Source organism: Danio rerio, chromosome 13 (assembly GCF_052040795.2).
Source record: "Danio rerio strain M-AB ecotype USA chromosome 13, GRCz13ab, whole genome shotgun sequence".
Taxonomy (NCBI): Eukaryota; Metazoa; Chordata; class Actinopteri; order Cypriniformes; family Danionidae; genus Danio; species Danio rerio.
This window is the reverse complement of record NC_141033.1, coordinates 45241549-45265323: the sequence shown is the minus strand read 5'-3', so window position 1 is coordinate 45265323 and position 23775 is coordinate 45241549. Positions and strand designations below refer to the sequence as shown.

Below are 23775 nucleotides of genomic sequence, written 5' to 3'. Positions count from 1 at the left end.
TCGTGCCGCGCCGTTCCAGGCTCAGTGGAGAAACAACCGTAACCGTACCGAAGTGTTCTTAGAACGGTTTGGCACGATAGTGGAAAAGCAGCTTATTACTTGTTCTCAGGTAACGTGTTTTGGCTGAGCGCAAAGATAAGTTAATGATTGATGAAACCACGTAGCCTATTATGTATATTGACTGATCGCTTGCCTTTATTTCCTATAATGTATAAACTTATTGTATGTTATACTTTTATAATGGCCATTATCGATTATTAAAACTGATATTCAGCAAAAGAGAGGGTGTGTTTCGTATTTTCACTGAAATTGAAAGGAGGCAGTTGTCATCGGCTCCGTTTTGTTATAAATTTCCACACAGTAAAGATGACGCTCATGCAGCACGGCGCCTCAACATTTCTGCTGTCTGTTTAGTTGTTAATATTAAAATAAATATAGGCAGTTCCTTATATCAAGTTTACATTTTATTGTTGAGAAAGTGAAACAACGTAGCCAGGGTAACGTTAATGTGAATGAAGTTATAAAGTACACTGTTCCCTGTGAAGATTGACGCGTGTCCTCGGTATGTTTTCCATATCAAACTGAGAAGAAGAGATGCAGCCTTGATCAAACTTGCGAAGTCTGAACTTACACGGAGAAGATTCTGGACTGAATTGTGTGTTAGGCTACTTAATATTGAGGAAAAGCCCCAATCAGAGAGGCGAATGTCTGCAGCCCCGCCTCCGTTTTCAGATGTCTCGTCTTTCCCCATCCACACTGAGACGGAGCAGCAGCGTTTCAGAATGAAAACGGCCTCTCCAGCGTTTTCGAAACAATCCGGCGTAGTGTGGACGGATGGCGTAACCGTAGCAAAACTTATGCGTTTTCAAACTAAAACGCATTAGTGTAAACGGGGCCTAAGGGTTTATTTTATTTTCAAGATCTGAGGTGAACTGTATCCTTACCGTTGCCCACAGCTTGATAACGTAGTGGACCAGGTCCACTAATAATGGACGATCGCCTGGGAACCTAGCAGGTAGCATGGGCGTTACCTTAGTGGATGGTAAAATGTCTACTACGTAGTGGACTCTGTCCAGTACGTGATTGTGGCTACAGACTGCAGCGAGGACATCTTGAAAGTATCTGCTACTGCATTTAGTAGTATGGCAATAAATGTCATGTAAAAGGGCATTCAAGCTCACATTATTAACATTTAACACTGGTAATCATAGTCAAAGTTTTCTATTGTTTAGCTGCAAGAAAAAAAGCCATTTCTAAAACAGAGATTTCAGGTGTTGGTTAGAACAAAAACTCCTTTTGATATGGAAAATATTGCCTGTATTACGTGACGTTGCTTTTATTTAGAACATGGTTTAAATCAGCCTTAAATCAGCCTTTGGTTTGACAGTCAGTCAGGCACACTGTACCTGTTGGTGTGGTCAATCTGGCAACCTGCCCTTATTGTGTTTTGAACCAGGTGTACAATACCTAAATCAACCACTGGGTGTCAAACTTACATACTGCACATTTAAATACCTTTCAACAGGGAAAGTGGATGCCCAACAACCAGCCTTGCTTTCTCTTTTTATATAAATATCTTGTCCACCTACCTTTTATATATATCTGGTCCATCCATCTATGATAATGATTTTGCTTTCTCAGCTGTAGATGAATGGAAAATATGACTGTTCCCCACTTCTTATTGTTGCCGTCTGTGTTTTGGGCATTTATATATAGGACAGTAGAGAGACAGAGGGCCAATGGGATCAAGTCATGACTCAGGTTTGAATATGGGTCCCGTGAGCCAGCTGCTCGTATATATATCATCAGCATGTGTGCTATTCGTAGCTCTGACGACTATTTTTGTTATGATTGCTGACTTTTGAAACATCACCAATAAATGGAAACAAATGTGGAGAAACTAGTGGAAACAAAGGAGAGTTTCATTTCAGGGCCATATGTCAACATGTGTACTTAGGGAGATTTCAAAAAGTTTCAAATAGTTTTTTTTTTATCTTTTTGAAAGAAGTCTCATGCTTTGTGAAGGCTGCATTTATTATCTGGTCTTCAATGTAATATGATGCTCCAGAAAGCCACTCTGATGTGCTGCACAAGAAATGTTTCTGCTTATTGAATCTTGGAAAAGGTTGCACTACTTAATACTTTATAATATGTACTGCAATACCCTAATGCATGTGTTTCAAATATTTATCTTTTGTAAAATTACATTTTCTGTTTTGCAATTATTTTGTTCTGTCAAATCAGTTATTTTCAATGTAGCATTTTAATTTTCTTTAGCTCTTTGTTATGGGCTTTTGTTTATGCCATATTATATTTATGGTATTCATTTTTAAACATGGTTATTAACAGCATCAGTTTGACAGCACTAGTTAACTAGTTGCACTACTAAATACTTTATAATAGGGCTGGGCAATTTAAACATTTTAACTCGATTACATTTATTGACAGTTTATTTATTTTGCCCCTACAGTTCACTGACAAGTTATGTAAAATAAAATGCTCACATATTACAAGTGAGATATTTTTGAATGAAGAGTGAACATCAATGCTGAACAACTGAAATTAAAACACACATTGCCTAAAACAGGCACTTTTTTTCCTATAAAAAGTTAAATAAATAACAGCGTGTAATGTCTACTTACATTTTTTTAAAAGGTGTGCTGATTTGTGACCGCAAGAAGCCTATGCTCGAAACAGAAGTATAAATCAGCCTTAACCAAGCGAGGTCACGTAACTCCACACGCAGTAGGGAAAATAATTGAAAAATATGACCTGGAAAAATAAGATTGATTATAGATCTATCGATTTTTTTTTTATCTTATTGATTTTTGATTAATTGCCCAGCCCTACTTTATACTATACACTAAAATATCCTGATGCATTTATTTCAAGTTTTTGTAAAATTATTGCTCTTTTGATTAGTTTTGCATACAATTTCAGAGCTTCCCACACAAAGACTTTACTTGGGCGGACCGTCCAGGTGTATTAACAGCTGCCCAAGTATATTTGGTGACACTTTTTTGTACTATTATTATCATCCTTTTACACTTTTTTTGTATCCACACAAGATTAACGTTCAGTATCAATTAACCAGTGGAAACGCTTCTCTCACCCTACACTTTTTGCATACCTTTTTTATTTAAGCCTACTTTTTCTTTTGGCTTTGCAGCTGAGCGAGCAAGAGAAACATTAAATAATACATTTTTTAATTGAAACAAACAAAAAAAGAAAACTTTACAATATACTCTGAGAGGATAAAATGCCATCTAAACTGGCTGCAAAATATATGCACACCATTACAAATCCAATATAACCAGAGATATTGTCTGTTTTTATTCCATTTTTCTGTCATTTATTTTTTCATTTGCTGTATATTTGATTAATTTGATGATATTAATATATTAGACATTTTATACATGTACTGAAATGCTTTGGCAATACTGTGCAGAATGTTTTGTCAAAAAAGTAACTTGAACTTGAGAGGGAAAGAGAGCAGCTTTTACAAGTGGGTTCTTGTGGCTCCTGAATAGCATACAAGAGAAATAGTGGATTTTTGTTTTATAATGCATAGTGATTTTTTTTTTCCTTTTTAAAATAAAAAAGTATAAAAGTGTCATAATAAATAAAAATATTGTTAAAAATCACATTATTTTTGGTTTGTCACATTTTAATTATTTATGTGGCATGGGTAAAAGGTGTTTCAATCCGGCTACCACCTCAAGTAAATTTTAAACCTGTGGGAAGGACTTAATTTAAAGTGTCCAGACAAGATGCACATATTGTTTATTTCAGCTACTAAAATTATTTTTGTTACTTGTTTTGTGCAGGCAGAGGCCAGACTTGCTGCAAAGAGAGCTGCTCGAGCAGAGGCCCGGGAAATTCGTATGAAAGAACTGGAACGACAACAGAAAGAGGTGAGTCTTACAGAGCCGACTGAAAGACAAGTAGCATTTGAAATTCCTGCCTAAAGAATGACTCTGTAATTGCATTATAGTTTGCAGTTAATCCTTTTTATGTGTCTTAGGCCTAATGCAAAGTATTTTATTCAAGTGTGCTGAACTGCAGATCTGTGCTCTATTGATCTAGTAAAAAACTTGCCTTGTAAAAGCATCATAAGTGCAATTTCTATACGAAGGCTGTTCCAGCATTGCAAATACCCATCATTGAGATGGAAAGCCCATAATGCATTGCAATAGGTCATTACCTTAGCAAAATGATAATGCAAAAGTTTATTGAAATATTGAGTCAAGTCTAGTACAGAGTACTAATTTGGTATGATGCATGAGGATGCAGTATTTTTGATGCCATAATTGATCACTTATGAGGTTCCATTTCAGTTTTACATTAAGACTCGCTAGGTTTTTGAGTTGAAGTCACTTTTTCCACTTGGTTGTAACATCATGCATCTTTTTCAGTGTGTTAGTGGAGCAAAGTATTAATATCTTTTATTAGTGCACTTTTTGCAAACACATTGCTCAATTTTTTTTTAATTCTTATCATGTATTAACACTAAAAATCTTATTTAACTTGTGTATTCATTTGTTTGTTGTTCTTAAAGGGTCACGAAACACCAAAACACATTTTTTGAGCTGTTGACAGTTGTATATGTGTCCCACACTGCTAAAAACACTATTAGGACACCTATATTTCACTAAAAAGTGTAAATTGGTTGTTTTTGCGTTATTTCAAGCAAATTCGTACTTCCGGTTTGAAACGAATTTTTGAAGCTGCGTCACGGTCATGAGATAATAGCGTGTATTCCAGCGTGCAGACTGGGCGTCTGTGCCAGAGTGTGTCTTATTACGTCTTACAGTGTGATGCATTAATGCATGAGTAAGGCTTGGTTCAAACCAATCAGCGCGCTCTATTGTGCAACTTCATTAATATTTATTACTGTCAGAGTGTAGACGAAAGAGATGCCACGTTGTGTTGGCAAAACAAGCGTGAAGTGTTGCTTTTATAGTTTGCTGCAGTTAAGTTTTGTTTTCATTTTCTCTCTGTGAGAGCGCAGACTCACGCGTGGATTAACAGTTTACGCGACGCTCGACAACTATAACTTACGTGTCTAAGGAGGATTATTGTTTACCTGAGAGCTGTTCTCATCTGCAAACGCTGAGATCCAGATTCGCTTGTAGTCTCCTCTAAATAAAGATGCGGCTCTAGTTGCTGTGGATTGTCCTGTCTCTACAGATTTGGTAAGTGAGCGACCAGTGCTCTTTGTTTATTCAGTTCGTATTTTGTTCGTATCAAACAAACTATTGCACCGAGTGTAAACAAGTTAGCACTAACAGTTACAACCAAACTATAACCTCGTGTTGGATTTTGTGACCGGAATAACACACGCGGCTTTCTGACACTACCTGCCGTGTGCATCTAAGTTTCCGGGAAATGCTGAGTTTTTTTTTTTTCATTCGCCGTGCGGTATCAAACATTGCATGAAAAATACACGCTTAGAGCAGCTCCTCGAATCAAATATCACGTTTGTCGGGAGGGACATGAATGAAGTCCCTGAATGAAAGAGCCAAACTGCAGTTAAAGTCCACCATTTAAAAAAACAAAAATCAAGTTTTACATCAGTAAATGAGGAGTAGGTTGTCTTTTGTGGCTGTTCGAAGCAAGAGAATTTACTAACAGAACTCAAAGCATATTAGACCCCTGTTTTGCACCTTTATGTAGCATTATCTTAATATCATGTGTGAGCTTCAGGATGTTTTTGTTTTGAGACACTCAGGCCCCGTTTACACTAATATGTTTTAGTTTTAAAACTGCATTTTAGAACAAAAACGATCCACGTCCATGTCCGTTTCATCTGACGTTTCTGAAAAGATCTCCGTCCACACTACACCACTAAAAATGCATATCACTTAACCACTTACACACTCTGGCATGCACTGCAGCGTATACGAGCGTCTGAGCTCCAGGCAGTCAGCGGGTGCTTTGAGTACAAAATCCCAGGTGAGAGCAGTCCACATCGGACAGTTCATCAAGGATCTTCCGCTGGATCTCATCTCACTATAGTTGTTATACGTGATATTTAATTAATCTTGTCTCTATCTAACGACTCTTCTGTCTTTTAACTATTACATGTTCTCAGGTAACGTGTTTTGGCTGAGCGCAAAGATAAGTTAATATATTAATTTCTGTAACCACGTACACTGATACTCCACATTTGACTGATTGCATGCCTTTATTTTCTATAATGTATAAACGTATTGTACGTTATACTATTATAATGGCCGTTATTAATTATTAAAACTGATGTTTAGCAAAAGTGACATGGTAGGTTTCATATTTTTCGGTGAAAATGAAAGGAAGCATTTATGTTATAGGTCAGTTTTGTTTTAAATATGCATACAGTGAGATGACAGTCATATATTCAGCTACACAACATCTCAACATTTTTGGTGAAGTTGTTAATATCAAAATGAAAATGAGCAGTTTCTTATATCATGTTTTCATTTTATTGTTAAGATGGTGAAACGACATAGCCAGGGGGATGTGAATCAGGTTATAAAGTACACCATTTCCGTTTTACCCGATATTTACACGACGTGTCCTCGAGTTTGTTTTCCATAACAAACTTGCAAAGTCTGAACTAACATGGAGAGGATGCAAGACTGAACTTTGTATACTTAATATTGAGAAAAAGTCCCAATCAGATTGTCTGCAGCCACACCTCCTTCGGGGCTCAAAAACTCCAGGGTAGAGTGGACGGGAGGTGTAACCGTATTAAAACTCATGCATTTTAAAACTAATGGCCCGTTTCCACTTAGTGGTATGGTTTGGTTTGGTATGCTTTTATGGCTGTTTCCACTGTCAAAAGGCATTCCGAACCAAACTGTACCATACCACAAACACGAGAAAGGGTACCAAAAGGTGGAGCTAGACGCGCAGCTGAACGCTATTGGTTTACAGAGATGCGTCATTTGCTTATGCAACTAGCCAGAATGAAAACAAAAAACCCGCCATGTTTAAAATAAACAGCCGAGAGATTACAGCGAAATTACATATACATATAATAACGAGCCATGGTCGACCCGAGCTCAAACAAACCTTGTCGTTGTCTTGATGAACAGCCACAAAGCCAAAAAGAAAAGCAGATTTTACCATGTGCCATATAGTTTTTACGAGCCAGTCTAAAGCGCGAGCGGTTTCGATTTCTTGCTTGCGCTCCCTGCGCGTCTATATCTGAAATAACAAACTTCCTCAACTGAAGATAAAAAACGTGCGCTTGATTATTGACTAGCTTTTGAAACCCGATCCTGTCAGAAGCTGAAAAACACGAGAGTCAAGCGCGAAAAAACAAAGGAGAAGCCGGAAAAAAAGGAGTAAATAATTTTTTCAGCAAACGTGAACAAACTGTCTTGTTTAACTATTATCATCATCTTTTGTACTAATATGAACTCAGAATGACGGAATTACTCTCTAATAGAGGCTACATGTGCTGCTGAAGATTAAAGACACAGATAAGAGGTTTGCTCTGACTGTGGGCTATATTTTATGTTGTTTTTAACCCTGAATAAGGACTAAATGTATGCTGTGTGAAGTTTTTCTGTAATTGATAACATATCGGAGACTTTAAGGGGCTATATGTGTTCATATTAGTTGCATTTATTTTAAATAATTACAGACATTACAGTTGGCTTTTTTGCACTGTTACTGATCTGCATTTATAATCAAATCCTTTTCATAGAAAAGTTAGTAATAAACATTTATACAGAAGTATTTATGTGTATAAAGCATCTGTTTTGTGAGAAGTGCTTCTTATATGATATGTGAGCGACCTGTACAGCTTTACTGTAGACATTTTCTCGAGATAAAATGACGTTGACTGGAACTTTTTTATTATACACCACGCCCACCAAAAGGGTACCCTTGGTAGTGGAAACCCAAGCCTGATAAAGGTGACCCGTACCAAACCGTACCGTACTGTACCAGTCAGTGGAAACGAGCCATAAAATATATTCGTGTAAACGGAGCCTCAGACCAAAGCTGAAACATAATGTTTTTAGATCTTCAGAGTGTTTGTCTGTTTTAAAAACCATTTTGTCGAAAAGACACAATATGAATACTTTTAGTAGTTCCAGATTTACATCCCAGACTTAGCAAGCTGCCTAACTAAGCCTGTAAGTGAAAACAGGCCTTTGACAGTACGGTATGTTTTCAGTGTTTGCAGACACGTGTGAATGATTCAGTTATCCATGTCAGCTGTATCTGTGTTTTCTGTAGTTGAGTGTAGATGTTGTTGTACGTTCACAGACCTGGTTTAAAGAGTATATTTATCAAGCACATACTTTCAATCTGTGTAATTGCATTTAAATATGTTTTTTCATCAGTTTGTTTGTGAAATGCTTTTCCACTGTCAGAAACTAACAAGTACCAAATGATCCACTGTCCGATTGAATTGCAACAGAAGTCTCAGTGTTTGTCCTGTGGCTGTCTCTCTCTCTCACACAGCTTTCTTACCATCAGCACTCCTCCTCTAGCAGGAAATGGGGGCAAATCCACCAATGGATGGTATGAGAAAGATTAGGCCAGTTTAGACATGCATGTACTTTTGCCTTTGACTAATAAAGAGCTTTCAGGTTGGAGTGTGCAAGCTGTGTTCTCGTGCACTCAGTTGTTTACGTGTGGCTCACAAGCATGTTTTTAATATAACTTGTGCTCTTTTGAGTTTATAAAGGAGCTGTTGTGGTGTTCTGGAGCTGGATTTTGTTTGGAAGGCATTGGATTTGTTTTTTTGCGGATTTAGTGTTGTTCATGTATTTGTGTATGTCTATTATAGACATTAAACTGATGAAACCGGATAATAACATTTTAATTAAACCGCATATAAACTAGCTAATGTAGGCTGTATGAGGCTGGTGGATTATTCTTGATGTGCACTACTTAACAAAAGTCTTGTCATCCTATCCAAGTTTTAGGAACAACAACAAATAATAACTTGACTTCTAGCTGATCATTTGTTATCAGAAGTGGCTCATATGAAAGGCAAAGGCCTCTAGATTACGCTTATTTTACATAAATAAAATATGATCATGCCTTGATTTTTAATGATTTAATTAGGACAGTAAGGTCTGACTTTGCTTAGACAAAAGTCTTGTGACTTAACAGAAATAATGTTCAGTATAGAATATAAAGCCATGCTGCAGTGGAAAAAGCATGAATATTCTGTATGACTCCCTTGAGCTTGGAGGACTGCATCCATACATCTCTGCAATTACTCAAATAACTTTATTAATAAAGTCATCTGGGATGGCAAAGAAAGCATTGCAGGACTCCCAGAGTTCATCAAGATTCTTTGGATTCATCTTTAATGCCTCCTCCTTCATCTTACCCCAGACATGCTCAATAATGTTCATGTTTGGTGACTGGGCTGGCCAATTCTGGAGCACCTTGACCCTTCTTTGCTTTCAGGAATTTTGATGTGGAGGCAGAAGTATGAGGAGGAGCGCTATCCTGCTGAAGAATTTGCCCTCTCCTGTGGTTTGTAATGTAATGGGCAGCACAAATGTCTTGATACCTCAGGCTGTTGATGTTGCCATCCACTCTGCAGATATCTCGCACGCCCCCATACTAAATTTGTCACCAAACCATGATTTTTTTCTTCACCAAACTTGACAGATTTCTATGAGAATCTTGGGTCCATGCGGGTTCCAATAGGTCTTTTGCAGTATTTGTGATGATTGGGATGCAGTTCATCAGAGGATTCATGGAAAAAATCTACCTTCTGCCACTTTTCCAAATGATAAACTAGAAGTCAAGCTATTATTTGTTGCTCTTACAACTGGGATTACTTTACAAGACTTTTGTCAGGTAGTGTACTTGCTGGCACCTGGCAGTATAAAATTTCTTAGTATCATAATGTATTTCATTTTTTAATGCATTTTATTTCATAATGCATTCGTAGTTCAATGCATTTTTAGATTTTATTGGTAATACTTTACAATAAGTATTATTTTTTGGTAACTACATAACATTGACTAACAGAAAAACAACTTGTTTTAATACCAGCTATGATTTTTTTTTATTAATGTTTTATAGACTCTTTTTATCTATTGAAGATTTTAATTTGATCATTTATTGAAAAACATCAAGGAGAAAATGCATCAATTTATACTGTAGTATTATTACATGATAACTAATTGTATAAGAAAAATCTATAAATACTAACATATGTTTTGACTATAGTATCCAGCCCCTTTTGTCATATTGCTGCAAATAGGCTTGTATGTTTGCCATGTCATTTGAACAGGCCTTATCATGGCAGACTATCAGCATGTAAAGTGTTTAGTGTTTGTTTGGGAATGCTGGTTAAGACTAAAACTAACACAATCTAAGAAATGCAGTATCCTTCATATCCTTAATTTCCTTCATCTCAGGCCGATGCAGAAAAGGCCCGTCATGGTCATCATTCCAGTAGCCACAGTCGACGGGTTTGTATTTTGCAGCGTGTCTTTTCTACTTTCTCCTCTTTTTAAATAAATTTTTTCCTTATTCCTTTACTTTCCCCTAATTTCTCATCAACAGGGATTAAATGATGACACGGCATCAGTCCGGAGTGTTGGAAGTTACAGGGTGTGTGATTCTGCATGATATTCAGACCTCATTTTTCTCATTGAGATATTTTAGTCATGTTTGTATAGAGTAAAATATGTCCGCAAGGGCTTGATTTGAACATTATTGATAATTATTGTATAATATTGGTACTTGATAGTAATTATCAAACTTAAGTAATCACAGTAGGTGAAGTAGGTCATTTAAAAAATAAGAAATGTTGTTTTCAGCATTTTACATACTACACGGCTTTAACAATGCGTTGGAAATTGAAAATGAATGTTTGTTTTTTTCATTTCTTTCTACTTTTAAAGTCAAACTCATCATCTTTACGAGACTTGAGCAGTTCTCATCGCTCTAGTCGGGGTAATTCTTCCAGGAGAAGAGACGTGGTGGTACGTTACTGTGTGTTTTGTAAGGCGCTGTACTTTGTGTGTATTTTGGCAACAGGATTTTGTTGACTGTGATGATCTGCTAATTTAGGCTAATGCACATACTAATATTGTTTGTTCTTTTAAAGTGACGTCTTGATCACAAAAAGCTTGTCTGTGCAATTTAAAACGTTTAAAAGATTCTAATTCTAAAGCTAATATGGAATATGTAGAAATGCTAAAAATATTGAAATGATATTGGGTTTGCTTGCATGCAGGTTTGTTCACCATTGCTCTACCTGAATTTTATGTGCCGATTTAATAGGCTTAGTGGTAGGGCTGCACGATAATGGAAAAATCTGAAATTGCTATATTTTATTTTTCTGCAATAAATATTGGGATATGAATACATTTTCACAAGATGGTTTGAATAGCACTATTTGACTGTTTTCTGGAGAATCTTATCATGCGGTATTCACATACAGAAATTGAATAATCACAATCAGGGCTTGACATAAACACCCGCCAAATGCGGGTAGATTTCAGCTGTGGCGGGTTAGACAGACACTCCCACTAGCCACTCTGGCCAGTTGAAAATTTTTTTTAAATTGTAGTTTTCTTAAAAGCAGGGTTCGACAATAGAGATGGCCCAATATATGTGCGATTGTGATCGTAGAAATTGAGAAGCTAAAGGACTGACAAAAAAAACTTTGCGTGAGCAGAAGAAAGCAGCTGAATACCCAATGAGATGATGATCACTCCCGCACATAGGTGATTTTTACTTGCGCAAAGCAACCGTGCCTAAACTCTCAGAAATAAAAGTATGCAAAGATCCATTTTAATACCTACTTAAAATTTTTAGGTACTAATATATATATGTGTGTGTGTGTGTGTGTGTGTGTGTGTGTGTGTGTGTGTGTGTGTGTGTGTGTGTGTGTGTGTGTGTGTGTGTGTGTGTGTGTGTGTGTGTGTGTGTGTGTGTGTGTGTGTGTGTGTGTGTGTGTGTGTGTGTGTGTGTGTGTGTGTGTGTATGTATGTGTATATATATATATATATATATATATATATATATATATATATATATGTGCGTGTGTGTGTGTGTGTATGTGTGTGTGTGTATATATATATATATATATATATATATATATATATATATATATATATATATATATATATATATATATATATATATATATATATATATATATTAGTACCTAAAAATTTTAAGTGGGTATTAATATGGACCTTTTAAGTACAAACTTGTACCTTTTAAAACGTTACCACCCCAGTGACAGCTCACATATTTTTATTTCTGAGAGTGTATATGTCTATATATAAATAAGCAGCAGCGGTTACAGCTTTCGTTTTAATTATTCTTTGAACAGCTTATTAATAGGCCTAACATTAACCGTGTGCCTGTGATCATAATTTCCTTATCACACACTGCATTTTATTTTATTTTTTTGCCTGCTTTCTTTTGCTTACAGTTGTTTTTTTTTTAATATAGCTTTAATATTATTATTATTTTCTTTTTACAATAGCATTGCTTTAATATAAGCTTAACTCCCCTTGTATGTCTAGTTAACTGGTGAAATGTCAATTTTTTTTAAGGAAAAGTTTTGTATATATAATTTTTTTATTTAAAAAGTATATAGTATATTACTATAAATATAGTAAGTATATTTAAAATGTATATAGCTATATTTTGCTTCTTTTAACACATTTAAAATTTGTGCCTAAGAAATAATTATTTCTCTTTGATGTGGTCAGAGATCAATTTGGTAAATTTTTCATTTTGACCCTCGAAAAGTCGTGTGAAATAAAAACTAATTGCAATGCAACAAACCTATTTGCTTGCGCACATTGAGCAAGCTTATGCACAACAGACACAACGTGAAATGAATGTGGACGTAACACAACATGTCATTCAAGTAATTTTAGCATATCAAAGTCAAATTTTCTACAGAAATTATTTATGATTTCTTATGTGGCCCGGTACCAATTGTTCCACAGACCGGTACTAGTCCGCGGTTGGGGACCACTGATTTAGACAACATTGCATACCTGCGATGTGACTATTACGGATGCGCACATTGCCATATCCATGCTGATACGATAAATTGTGCAGCCTTACTTAGTGACTAATTTGTAGAAATTTTTACTAACTCATTTATGAAAAAGCATGCATAGAGTTTGATAATGTGCAAAGGAGTGAAAATTAGGTACAAATTTATATTATACTTAAAGTTTTATAATATAAATTTTTTGCTGTGAGACTGCGTTTGCTATTAATGACAAGCAATGTTGAGTGGTTTTCTATAAATGAAGCCTAACCGCACTGACTCAGTGACTTGTTGCACTAACACAAGAGGGTCTTTGGTGGGATCTGATGTAACGCTCTCTTATTAGTGCATACGCCATTTCTGTGGCATGGATTGGTTCTTGTCATATTCAGAATTGATGGTGACTGCTGTTTTCTCTGCAGTCTGGTGTCTCCAGTAGTTCCTCTTTGAAGAGCTCCCTCTCCACTGTATGTATCTGTCATGGTTTGTGTATGTTCTCCATTGATTGATTGTTGGTAGCGGGGGATTTTCTAGTTTGATTTATGTATGGGTAGATAGCCAGATCTGGGATCTTTGTTCTGTCTAGCATTGTCCTGTTAATGTATAGGCTTTTATATCTATGACTATTAAAGAACTGCATGATTTATTGAATTATATTAAATTGTAATTATGGCTTAGTTCAATTATCAAATTACTAAGACTGTGAAATAATAAAATTAATATGTTTGCTTTATGAATTACTCATGTTAGGAGTGAAGCTTTGCACTGTTTATTGTGCATGCACAAAGATGTCATGACTAGGTTGGGCCCACACAGAATCTGAGCTTTTTTTTTTTTTTTTTAGCCCATCTTTCAGTTTTATCTATTGAATTATGTAAATGTGTGTAAAAATGTTTTAGCAGTTTTTATGTTAATTTCAGTTATATTTAATAGTTATATTATTATTACTGAACAATATGCATTTGTTTAAATACATTATGTACACTACCTGACAAAAGTCTTGTCGCCTATCCAAGATTTAGGAACAACAAATAATAACTTGACTTCTAGTTGATCATTTGGTATCAGAAGTGGTTTATATGAAAGGCAAAGGCCTCTAGATTACGCTTATTTTACCAAAATAAAATATGATCATGCCTTGATTCTTAATTATTTAATTAGGACATTAAGGTCTGACTTTGCTTAGACAAAAGTATTGTCACTTAACATAAATAATGTGCAGTATAGATTTTAAAGTCATGGTGCAGTGGGAAAAGAATGAATATTGTGTATTCCCATGAGCTTGAAGGACTGCATCCATACATCTCTGCAGTGACTCAAATAACTTATTACTAAAGTCATCTGAAATGGCAAAGAAAGCATTGCAGGACTCCCAGAGTTCATCAAGACTCTTTGGATTTATCTTCAATGCCTCCTCCTTCATCTTACGCCAGACATGCTCAATAATGTTCATATCTGGTGACAGAGCTGGCCAATCCTGGAGCACCTTGACCTTCTTTGCATTCAGGATATTTGATGTGGAAGCAGAAGTATGAGATGGAGCGCTGTCCTGCTGAAGAATTTGCCCTCTCCTCAGGCTGTTGATGTTGCCATCCACTCTGCAGATCTCTCACACATTAAATACTGAATATAACCCCAAACCATTATTTTTATTCATCATATTTGACTGATTTCTGTAAAAAACTTGGGTCCATGCGAGTTCCAGTAGTTCTTCTGCAGTATTTGTGATGATTGGGATGCAGCTCAACAGATGATTCATCAGAAAAATCTACCTCCTGCCACTTTCCAAATGATCAGCTAGAAGTCAAGTTATTATTGTTGCTCCTACTACTAGGATCATCGACAAGACTTTTGTCAGGTAGTGTACTATTTGGAAATAAAAATGTTCTGCCTTTTAGTGGATGTATAATATGAGCGAACAACTGTAGGTTTATTTACCAAAAAGTGGTCCTAATTGGATTTAGATTTTTTTTTTATAAATGTGCTATTTTTATCTGTTAGGTTGTCAGCTCCAACACTTTCAAATTCTTTTTTTCTTTCTTCAGAAATTGTGTGCAAAAAAGTTAGCAAAGTTGTGATTTGATTTTAGTTGGCTTATAACATGCATTTGAGAATACAACATGTTCCAACATCTTCCCAGACTTGTAAAGAAAATAGCATGTAAATGGCTGTTGTCAATAGAAGTTTGAAGGGAAGTTTTAAGGTCTTGCTGTGGTTTAAAAAAAAAAGCACAAAAAAAAAAAATTCAACATAATAAAAAATATAACACAATTTATATTAAAGTTAAATTGCAACCCTACTAGATTTCTTTAGTTTACAAAGTTAGAGGAAGCTTTACAAATGTATGTTCTTCTCTTTCAGAGCTCTGTTTATAATGATCTTCACAAAAAATCTGTTGGCAGTAGCTCCAAAAAGGACCTTCTGGTCAGTGCTGATCAATATTGTGCACTCAAGTGCTGCTTCCTTCTTGATACATCGACTTGATCACATTTATCCTGATTTAGAACATAGTATTTTAGATTTTTGACATTTCTGTCAAATATCTGTGCTCATTTCCATTGCTTTGCACCATTTCCTTAGACTGGACTGTATCACGACCAAAGAAACTACACAAGCTTAAAGAACTCCAAACCTCCTCCTTCTACCGCCTCTACTTATACACCACGGGTTTGTCAGCTTCCTTTCTGAATTATTAATACTAGCTAATTTGAACTTGCTAATTACGATTTGAAATGTGAGAAGTTGATTTGTCTTGGCAAGGTTTTGATTCCAGTGTAGGCTCTTTCCTCGGTTTTAAAATTGGTCATCAGTTTGATTCAGTGGTTTAGTGGCGTTATCTGACAGAAATTGCTTATTGTTTGACCTTCTCAGGCTCCATCCAGCAGCAGTTCTGCAGGTCTGACGCGAAGCTATAGTGTGGTTAGTCTGATTTTCATCACATGTGATTAAACCACACTGATCACATGTAAAGAACTGTTGTTTAAGCCCCTTTGTCATCTGTTCATTTAAAAATGGCAAGATCTGTATTCGCAGGCTTCCATATGTGACGATGGTCTGTATGGCTCATATAGTTCCAAAGCTGTAAGTAACGCATCAGTATATGCTAAAATAATCAGGAATGCACGATTTTGAATTTGTTGCCTATATCCGATTCGCCATTATTTTATTTTATTAAACTCCTTTTAAATTAAAAAAAAAAATTGTTTTATTTGTTTGTTTTATTTTTGAGCAAATATTACAAGTGTCTAGAGCAGGGGTGTGCAAACTTTTTCAAATGAGGGGCAAAAAGCCAAATATTATTAAAAGCTGTGGGCCAATATAAATATACCAAACTATTTTACATTAAAGTTGCCATGGGTAATTTCCTAATTTATTTCATATTAATATTATTTGTAAAAATTAAAAACATTTTTTCATAGTAAACATCACTTTAAATTGTATTAACTAATGCTGTAAAACCTTTTAATTCTAAGTTATTTCATTAAACACATAATTACATTTATAACACAGTATAGTTTAATGCTGAATACACTAGTTTAACAGATCTCTATCTGTTGGGTGACAGTATGTACATTTTAAACTAAATTACAGCATTTAAACTGAAACATTTAATTTCAGTTAGCTTTTTTTGTAGCATAACGATAAAACAAACTATAAAAAGTTTACAATAAATTTGAAATTACATTCTCTAAATCATTCTCCCTCTTTTCTCAGACGGGACGGTGTCAAAAATTAAAGGTTACCATGGGCCAACTTTGGCCCGTGGGCCCTAGTTTGGGCGTCTCTGGTCTAGTGTATGATTATTATATCAGATAAACTGTTGCTTCTGATCATTAAATCAAATCAAATTTAATTTGTGCATTTATGACACATGGAATTCTTAATTCCTAAATAGAACTATAACTAAAATGTTTGTATTTGATTTAAATTATTATTAGTGTTTATTTATTTGTTATTTATTTATTAACATTTTATTTAGGAGCCCCTGAATAAATAAAATTTCTGAGACAGATATTGTAAAAAAAAGATTTTAAAGTGCAGTATTTGACATTTTAAGTGGTCATTAGGACTTGCGAGATGCTGTTAGGGCTACAGAGTCTGCTGCATGCACTAGACTACTGTTTGTTAATAGTTAACTTTCTGACAGATATTGGTAGTCACAATACAAAACAGTAAACCACCATTCAAGTAAAAAATCAGCTCAGGAATGAGCAAATTACTGACCTCATCTTGCTGCTGCTAGCACTCTGATAGGCAAGTCAGTAACTGCATAATCACAAACAACTCATCATATTCAAAAAATTAACTTTCGAAATCCTTTAGTAGTTACAAAACTCGACATGATAAGGTTGTTTGCACAAGATGCCATATTGGACACACGAGACTTACTCTCGTGGACATTTATTCAAAGTAGAAGTTCCTCTAAAATGTCAGTATTGCAATAATAAGCAAACTGTTAAATGTATGCTTGTGGAATGCTTTATATTAAATGTCATCAGACGATGGAGAGACTTTAAAGGAAATATTTTTAATTGAAATCAAAAATGGTAGGAGTTTTATCAAAGGTAAACCTTTATTTTTATTGTCTTTTTTAATGTTGTAATTAGAATAGAACAGTGATATTTATAAAATGTTTGTACATTTTTATATGCCATGATATAGCCAGAGAAGCTGATATGGCAGTAAACTCAAAAATTCTCCAATCATCATATTATTGGAACGGCATATCAACATAATTTCTCGTATCGGGCAGATGCTGATATTTAAATTTCAAACAGTTATCGGCTGAGTTATCAAACACTGATGTTATCGTGCATCCCTAGTAATTTTAATGATGTCCTATGCTTGGAGCAGTGTTAGCTCAGTGGTTAGTGTTGTTCCCCGCAGCCCTCTGAATGCAGCTGGTATTCTTCTGGTGCCAGTTCTACCCGCAGTAGCCCCGTGGTGAGTGTCGCATGTGTCCAGAGCTGCAGCATGTTACACGGCAGCTGCGCATGCCAGAGCTGATTCTGTGTTTTTCTAAATTATGCATTCATTCAGGCAATTTGCCTTTTGGAAAGCAGATGCTCCCTTTAGTCTAACTGCAGGTGTTGAAGTTCAGTGTGTAACTCATCCTTCATTGTTTGTACTTCGATCGTGAATGACATCTCAAATTGCGTGGCATGTTGAGGAGAGGTGTGTCATTGCATTTTTAAGGGATTGAACTTAATGGTTGTGAAAATAAACACTTCAAAAAACCTACAGTGAAGCAGGAATTGAGATCTACGCCGCTGCTAAAAGTTTTGTAGTTGGTGAGATTTTTATTTATTTATTTGTATTTTATGCATAAATATTATAAAAATATAGTAAACAAAATTAGTACTAGGGCAGTATGATAGTGGAAATATGTGATAATGCAATATTTTATTTTTCTGCGATTAAATATTGCAATATGAATACAGTTTCACATGATGGTTTGAATAGCACTATTTGACAGTTATCTTGGAAGTCTGATGGTATTCAAGTACACAAATTGAGTATGCAAAATAAAAATGCTTTGTTTTGTTTCTCCAAATATCAAACATTTTGTAGATCAAGTAAAAAATATTTTCTTTTCACCTAGTTTTCCTTTAAAACAAGTAAAATTCTTTGCAAATTCTGAAATGTTGATATTACTTGGACTAGAAAAAATACAAAAATCTTAAGAAAAACATTTCATATAAAATCATATAAATTTCATAAATTTAATTAAATTAAATTCTATAAATCTTTGTTAAACCTCCAAACATCATAATTGTGCCCAGGTGTTCTAAACTTCTTTGTAATGCTCAGTCAAAGTCCTTAAAAACACATGCAAATGATAAATCCTCATTCTGTTATGGTTAAACTTAGCTGTCACTCTACAAATCACGTGTTCTGTGGCTCCTGGTCAACTATAATTCAGACTCAACATTGCAAATCTTACGTGCAGTCATGTCCGTCCATGAAATGTAATTACAATCATGTCCATCAGTGCTCTAGACTTGCTGTTTCAGATGGTTGAATTACTTTTTTCTCGCATAGATTGACTGGTGTGATTATGCATTTATAATGGTATGAACTGTTATAGGCGTGGTCAAATGTGTTTAAATGATCTATTATTGTAATTATTATTATTTATGATGCATACATATTGTTTTGATGTCCTTCAGGTGGGATCAAGCATTAATTAGGGGGGTCAATCCCCCCAAACCCCCCTGTAATTCACACACTGCCAACCACCTCATGATAATAAATACTGCATTTTGTGAATGTTTCGAAAAATGATTATAAGCCTCTATCCTGTGAGGCCGAATTAAAAAGTTTGCGATAGACAGTGAAATAAAAGGCTTCTTTATGTTTAAATACTTACAAAAAAAAAAATCTTATTTTTTAAACTCCTTTTGTTCCTGTCCTACTTTTGGTTGCATTTTTATAATAAAATTAAAAGCTTTGTATTAGTTGCAATTGATGTCAGTACTGTCTTCTTATGATGAATCACTTGATGGCTTCCTCATTGTAAATTGCTTTGGATGAGAGTGTCTGTTAAATGACTAAATGTGCTTGTAAGTATCTAGAAAGCTGTTGTTTGTGGTTGCATTTGGTAATTTATGATTTTTTGTGTGTGTGAGATTTGTTTTGGGCCTGTGATTGATCAAAGATCATCTGGGTCAAAGGATAAAGACAGCATGATTAATGTAGTGCAGAATTGTTTTAAATGTTTGTTTTTTTTATTGAATTCGCGGCAAAATCTGACAGAATAAAAACTGTTTTGATGGTTTGTTTGCTGAAGGTGGAGCAGGAATGCAGTCAATGTCTTTGTTTTTCTTGTGGTGCATTTGTCTAAACATCTTAAGCAGACCTTGTTTGATGAGTTGTCACTAATACAAGAGCAATTAAAAGAATGTCTTTTACTTGAAATCCTTCTGCTTAACCAACACCATCTCATGGCAGTTCGTAACTTTTTTTTATTTAGTTTCTAATTTTTATAAAATTGTACGATTTCATTCATACAATTTAGTATGATTTGCTCATCCCCCAATGATGGTTGAGTTTGGGGGTTGGTGCCACGCCTCCTTTTAAAAATCGTACATTTTTGTACAACTGAACTGAACTGGGTTACATTTCCTCATGAGATCAGGCTGGCTTAAGAGTTTTGACAGATTGATTTTGGTTTTCTTCCTCTGCAATGCGTTTTTAAAATCTTTTTCACTCTCTTAAACCTTGTAGTCATCTTCTGATGATGATTCAGCCAGTACTGTGTCCCAGAGTCGACGTGGGAGAAGGGATAGTGTGGTGAGCCAGAATAGAAATTGTCCGCATTTTTAGAGTTTAGACAACACAACCATGTATTCGGTTTTCATTAAAACAATAATATATCATTAAAAACAACACTTTTTTTTCCTTTCCCTGTCTGTGTGTACTATGTAGATGTCTGATTTCTCTGATATCTCAGAAACGGCTGCTGATTATTTCAGCCGCTCTAATCGCAGAGGCAGTGTTGTCTCTGATCTTGATGATCTGAGCATACCAGACCTGGACAGTGTAAGTCAAGACATGCATGAAGTATTAACCGGTGTCAAACATGCACTCAAGTGTACTAGATGGTTTTAGTTTGGTTATAAATGTTCAATACTACTGCATGGCTTGATCCTGTGAGAAAGTTCCTGAAAAGGTTAACATTACTGGTGACAAATATGCTTCCTCATTAATGTTTGAATCTGTTCACATTTCACATATTTGCTTTATTTCAGCCACAAGTGAATCAGCTGTGGACAGTTTTAACCTCCAAAATGTGTATGCAAACATCTAACCATTAGCTCTATTGTGTGCGTTTTGTGTGTGTGCGTGTAACTCATCAGTGGTTTGGTACAGTATAATCTTTGTCAGTATATTGACTCTGATTGTTTTTGGTCAAATTGTATGGGTCATGTGGCTTAATGTGTGCTTAAACCAGTTGCTGGAACTATAGCAAATCAAATCCCACTAACCTTTTTCCTTTTTCCAAGTTTAGGATGAAGACAAAAACCAGTTAATGACCATTCAGATTGGGTTGAGCACCCATCACTTTTAGTAACCCACGAGTCTAATGGTATTTTCTTCTTTTGCAGCTCGATGAGAAGAGTGACAAGCAGTTTACAGACTACAGCCGGGTAAGAGGAAGAGATTGTTTTCAATTTCCTCTTGCAGATTATATTCTGACTTCTAATTGAGCCATAATTAACCCCTAAATTAACTTTTGCTGATCCCAAGTGGTGAAATGTAGTTTGTCACTTGATTTTAGTCAGTCTTAAGCACCACCTCGAGTGATGTATTATCTATATTTTAGTTTAGTTTTAATATGCAATTAATTCCTTAAAATCATCATGAAACACTCTGAGATTTTAATATAATACAGAGTTATATGTGGAACATCGATGTGGTAAATGCCGAGCTAGTGTTGTTCCTATACTGATAAACTTGCGGTGACCTGTTATTGTGAATTATTTTCCATTTTATACGGTTCCTTTTACAGCATCAATGTTGTACTGTAATTAAAATACATTCAGTTAAATAAACTTTGGCATTCATTTAGTTGCTCAAGTGTAAAATGAGACAAAAAGCCGTTTACTCGCACTCGCTTGTCTGAATCGTCAGGCTAGCGCAGAAGCTCCATTGAATATACTAGGGTAAAAGAATTGTTCATATTTTAAAGATATGGCGGGGGAAAATGTAATTTAATGCAGCGCTTCTTGTACAATCTGAGACCCACTTTATATTGGATATCACTCAGCCAGTGGAGAACGCTGATTTTTAAAGAAAACTTACCTTAAATGCGCCAGTTTTTGCATTGGTATACAGTTTGCCGATTGGCCATTGTGTTCACATGCTCATCAGATGTGACTGTGATTGGCTCTAATGATCATCTCTTTACAATTGAGCTTAGATGGACACTTAAACGTTTAAAACGCACAAACAGCTGATTAATTAGTGGATTGACAGCATTCAAACAATGACAGACACAATTTTCAAACACTCCAGTGCCTGATGATATTTCTGTCCCTTCACAATATGTATATGTGTGTCAAATTTAAAAATGAATAACTTTTTAAATTTAAAAATCTTGCATTTCCTCATGTTTTACCACTGAATTTTGGTCTGAGTCCATATGCATCACTAGCAGATAACTCGCTCTCCTGCTTTGCCCCCTCCACTTTGCTTTTTTCTATTACAAATTCTGTTGTAGCCTTGAATTAAAAGAGGGGGGTTCATGAACCTTTGAATATCAAAAAACACCTGTACTAAAATTTTCTGGACTCATGAATCACACTTGCAGTTGAAGTCAGAATTGTTGGCCCCCCTGAATTATGAGCCCATTGTATATTTTTTTCCCTCAATTTGTTATTGTTTAACAGAAAAAAAGATTTTTTCAATACATCTTTACAATTATTACTTCTCTAAATATAATAGTTTAAATAACTAGTTTCTAATAACTTTTTTCAAAATATATAATAAATTATTTATCTTTGCCATGATGACAGTACATAATATTTTAATAAATATTTTTCAAGACTCTAGTATTCAGCTTAAAGTGACATTTAAAGGCTTAATTAGGTTAACTAGGCAGGTTAGGGTAATTAAACAAGTCATTGTATAACGATGGTTTGTTTTGTAGACAATCTAAAACAATATTGCTTAAAGGGGCTAATAATATTGAACTTAAAATGATTTCAAAAATCTTAAACAGCTTTTATTCTAGCCAAAATAAAACAAATAAGACTCTCTCAAGAAAAAAATGTTATAGGAAATAGTGTGAAAATGTCCTTGCTCTGTTAAACATCATTTGGGAAATATTTAAAAAAAAAGAGAAATCATTTTGACTGTATATACATCTTAACATTTATTAGGTCTTCAGGTTGTTAAACTGCTTTTATTCATTGTTTCATGCTCTGTATCCTCCAGCCGTCCTCCCGATGTGCTACACCGGCTCTCTCTGCTGCTGCTCTGGCGTCATTAGGAGGCAGCTCTTCCAGAAGAGGCAGTGGAGATGCTGGAAGTGTCATTATGGATTCAGAGGCCTCTATTAGCGAATTAAGGGTAATTACACCACATTTATTGACTTTCACTGCAAAAATGCTTTTCTTACTTTGAGTTTTTGTCTTGTTTCTAGTGCAAATATATGAGCTTTCTTAAATCAATAAGTCTATATTATAAGTCTATATTATAAGTCTATATTATAAGTCTAATTAAGTTAAAATAGTCTTGTTTTTTGTTATTTTACTTACCCCACTGGCTTATTATTTAACTTGCTTAAGGAAAAACTCACATAATTTTGGCTTATTTCTGAAAACAAATTTTTTGTTTTTTTACTTGTCTAGAAAATTCTTTTTGATTTTAGGATTTATGCTTTAGATATTTGTGCTAGAAACAAGACAAACTCTAAGAAAAGCTTTTTTCTAATGTTGCTGCTTTACAGATTAAACATAAACTCTCTGTAATATGGATTGTTTATGCAGTTCTTAAAACAAGATGAATCTACCTGCCTTTTGAATATATTTTGGCTGAACATCGAGCTTCAAACTTTCCTATTAAATGCTTACGATCTCAGAGTATCCATTTGTGTTCATTTCACAGTATTATTTGTGTTTGTTTTTATTTATTTTTTTATTTGTCTTTATTTAAATTCTTTCCTCTTTGTGTTTGAATGCCTTCGGACAGCTCTCTCTCCCTCTTTATGTTTGTTCAAAAATGTATGATAAGAGGTCACCGCTCTGACCTTTAGCGAATGCCAAACTTTTCCCATGATT

The 23775-nt window shown here is 35.0% G+C and overlaps 1 protein-coding gene across 28 annotated transcripts in view; it reads left to right on the top strand.

Moving 5' to 3' along the window:
- The window catches only part of lrrfip2 (leucine rich repeat (in FLII) interacting protein 2), a 54201-nt gene that overhangs the window by 14856 nt on the left and 15570 nt on the right, over positions 1-23775 (top strand). For 5 of the 28 annotated variants that reach the window (XR_015504969.1, XM_087277586.1, XM_087277583.1 and 2 more), the window contains exons 3-17: positions 3828-3914; positions 8458-8517; positions 10383-10436; positions 10531-10578; positions 10872-10952; positions 13414-13458; positions 15353-15415; positions 15572-15658; positions 15863-15910; positions 16025-16072; positions 17879-17935; positions 20219-20284; positions 20420-20533; positions 21100-21141; positions 22931-23065. Coding sequence is in view for 26 of the 28 variants with exons in the window: in XM_087277586.1 (XP_087133712.1) it covers positions 3828-3914; positions 8458-8517; positions 10383-10436; positions 10531-10578; positions 10872-10952; positions 13414-13458; positions 15353-15415; positions 15572-15658; positions 15863-15910; positions 16025-16072; positions 17879-17935; positions 20219-20284; positions 20420-20533; positions 21100-21141; positions 22931-23065 (1035 nt within the window). In the remaining 2 variants the exon portion in view is untranslated. 28 annotated transcript variants of the gene reach the window in all.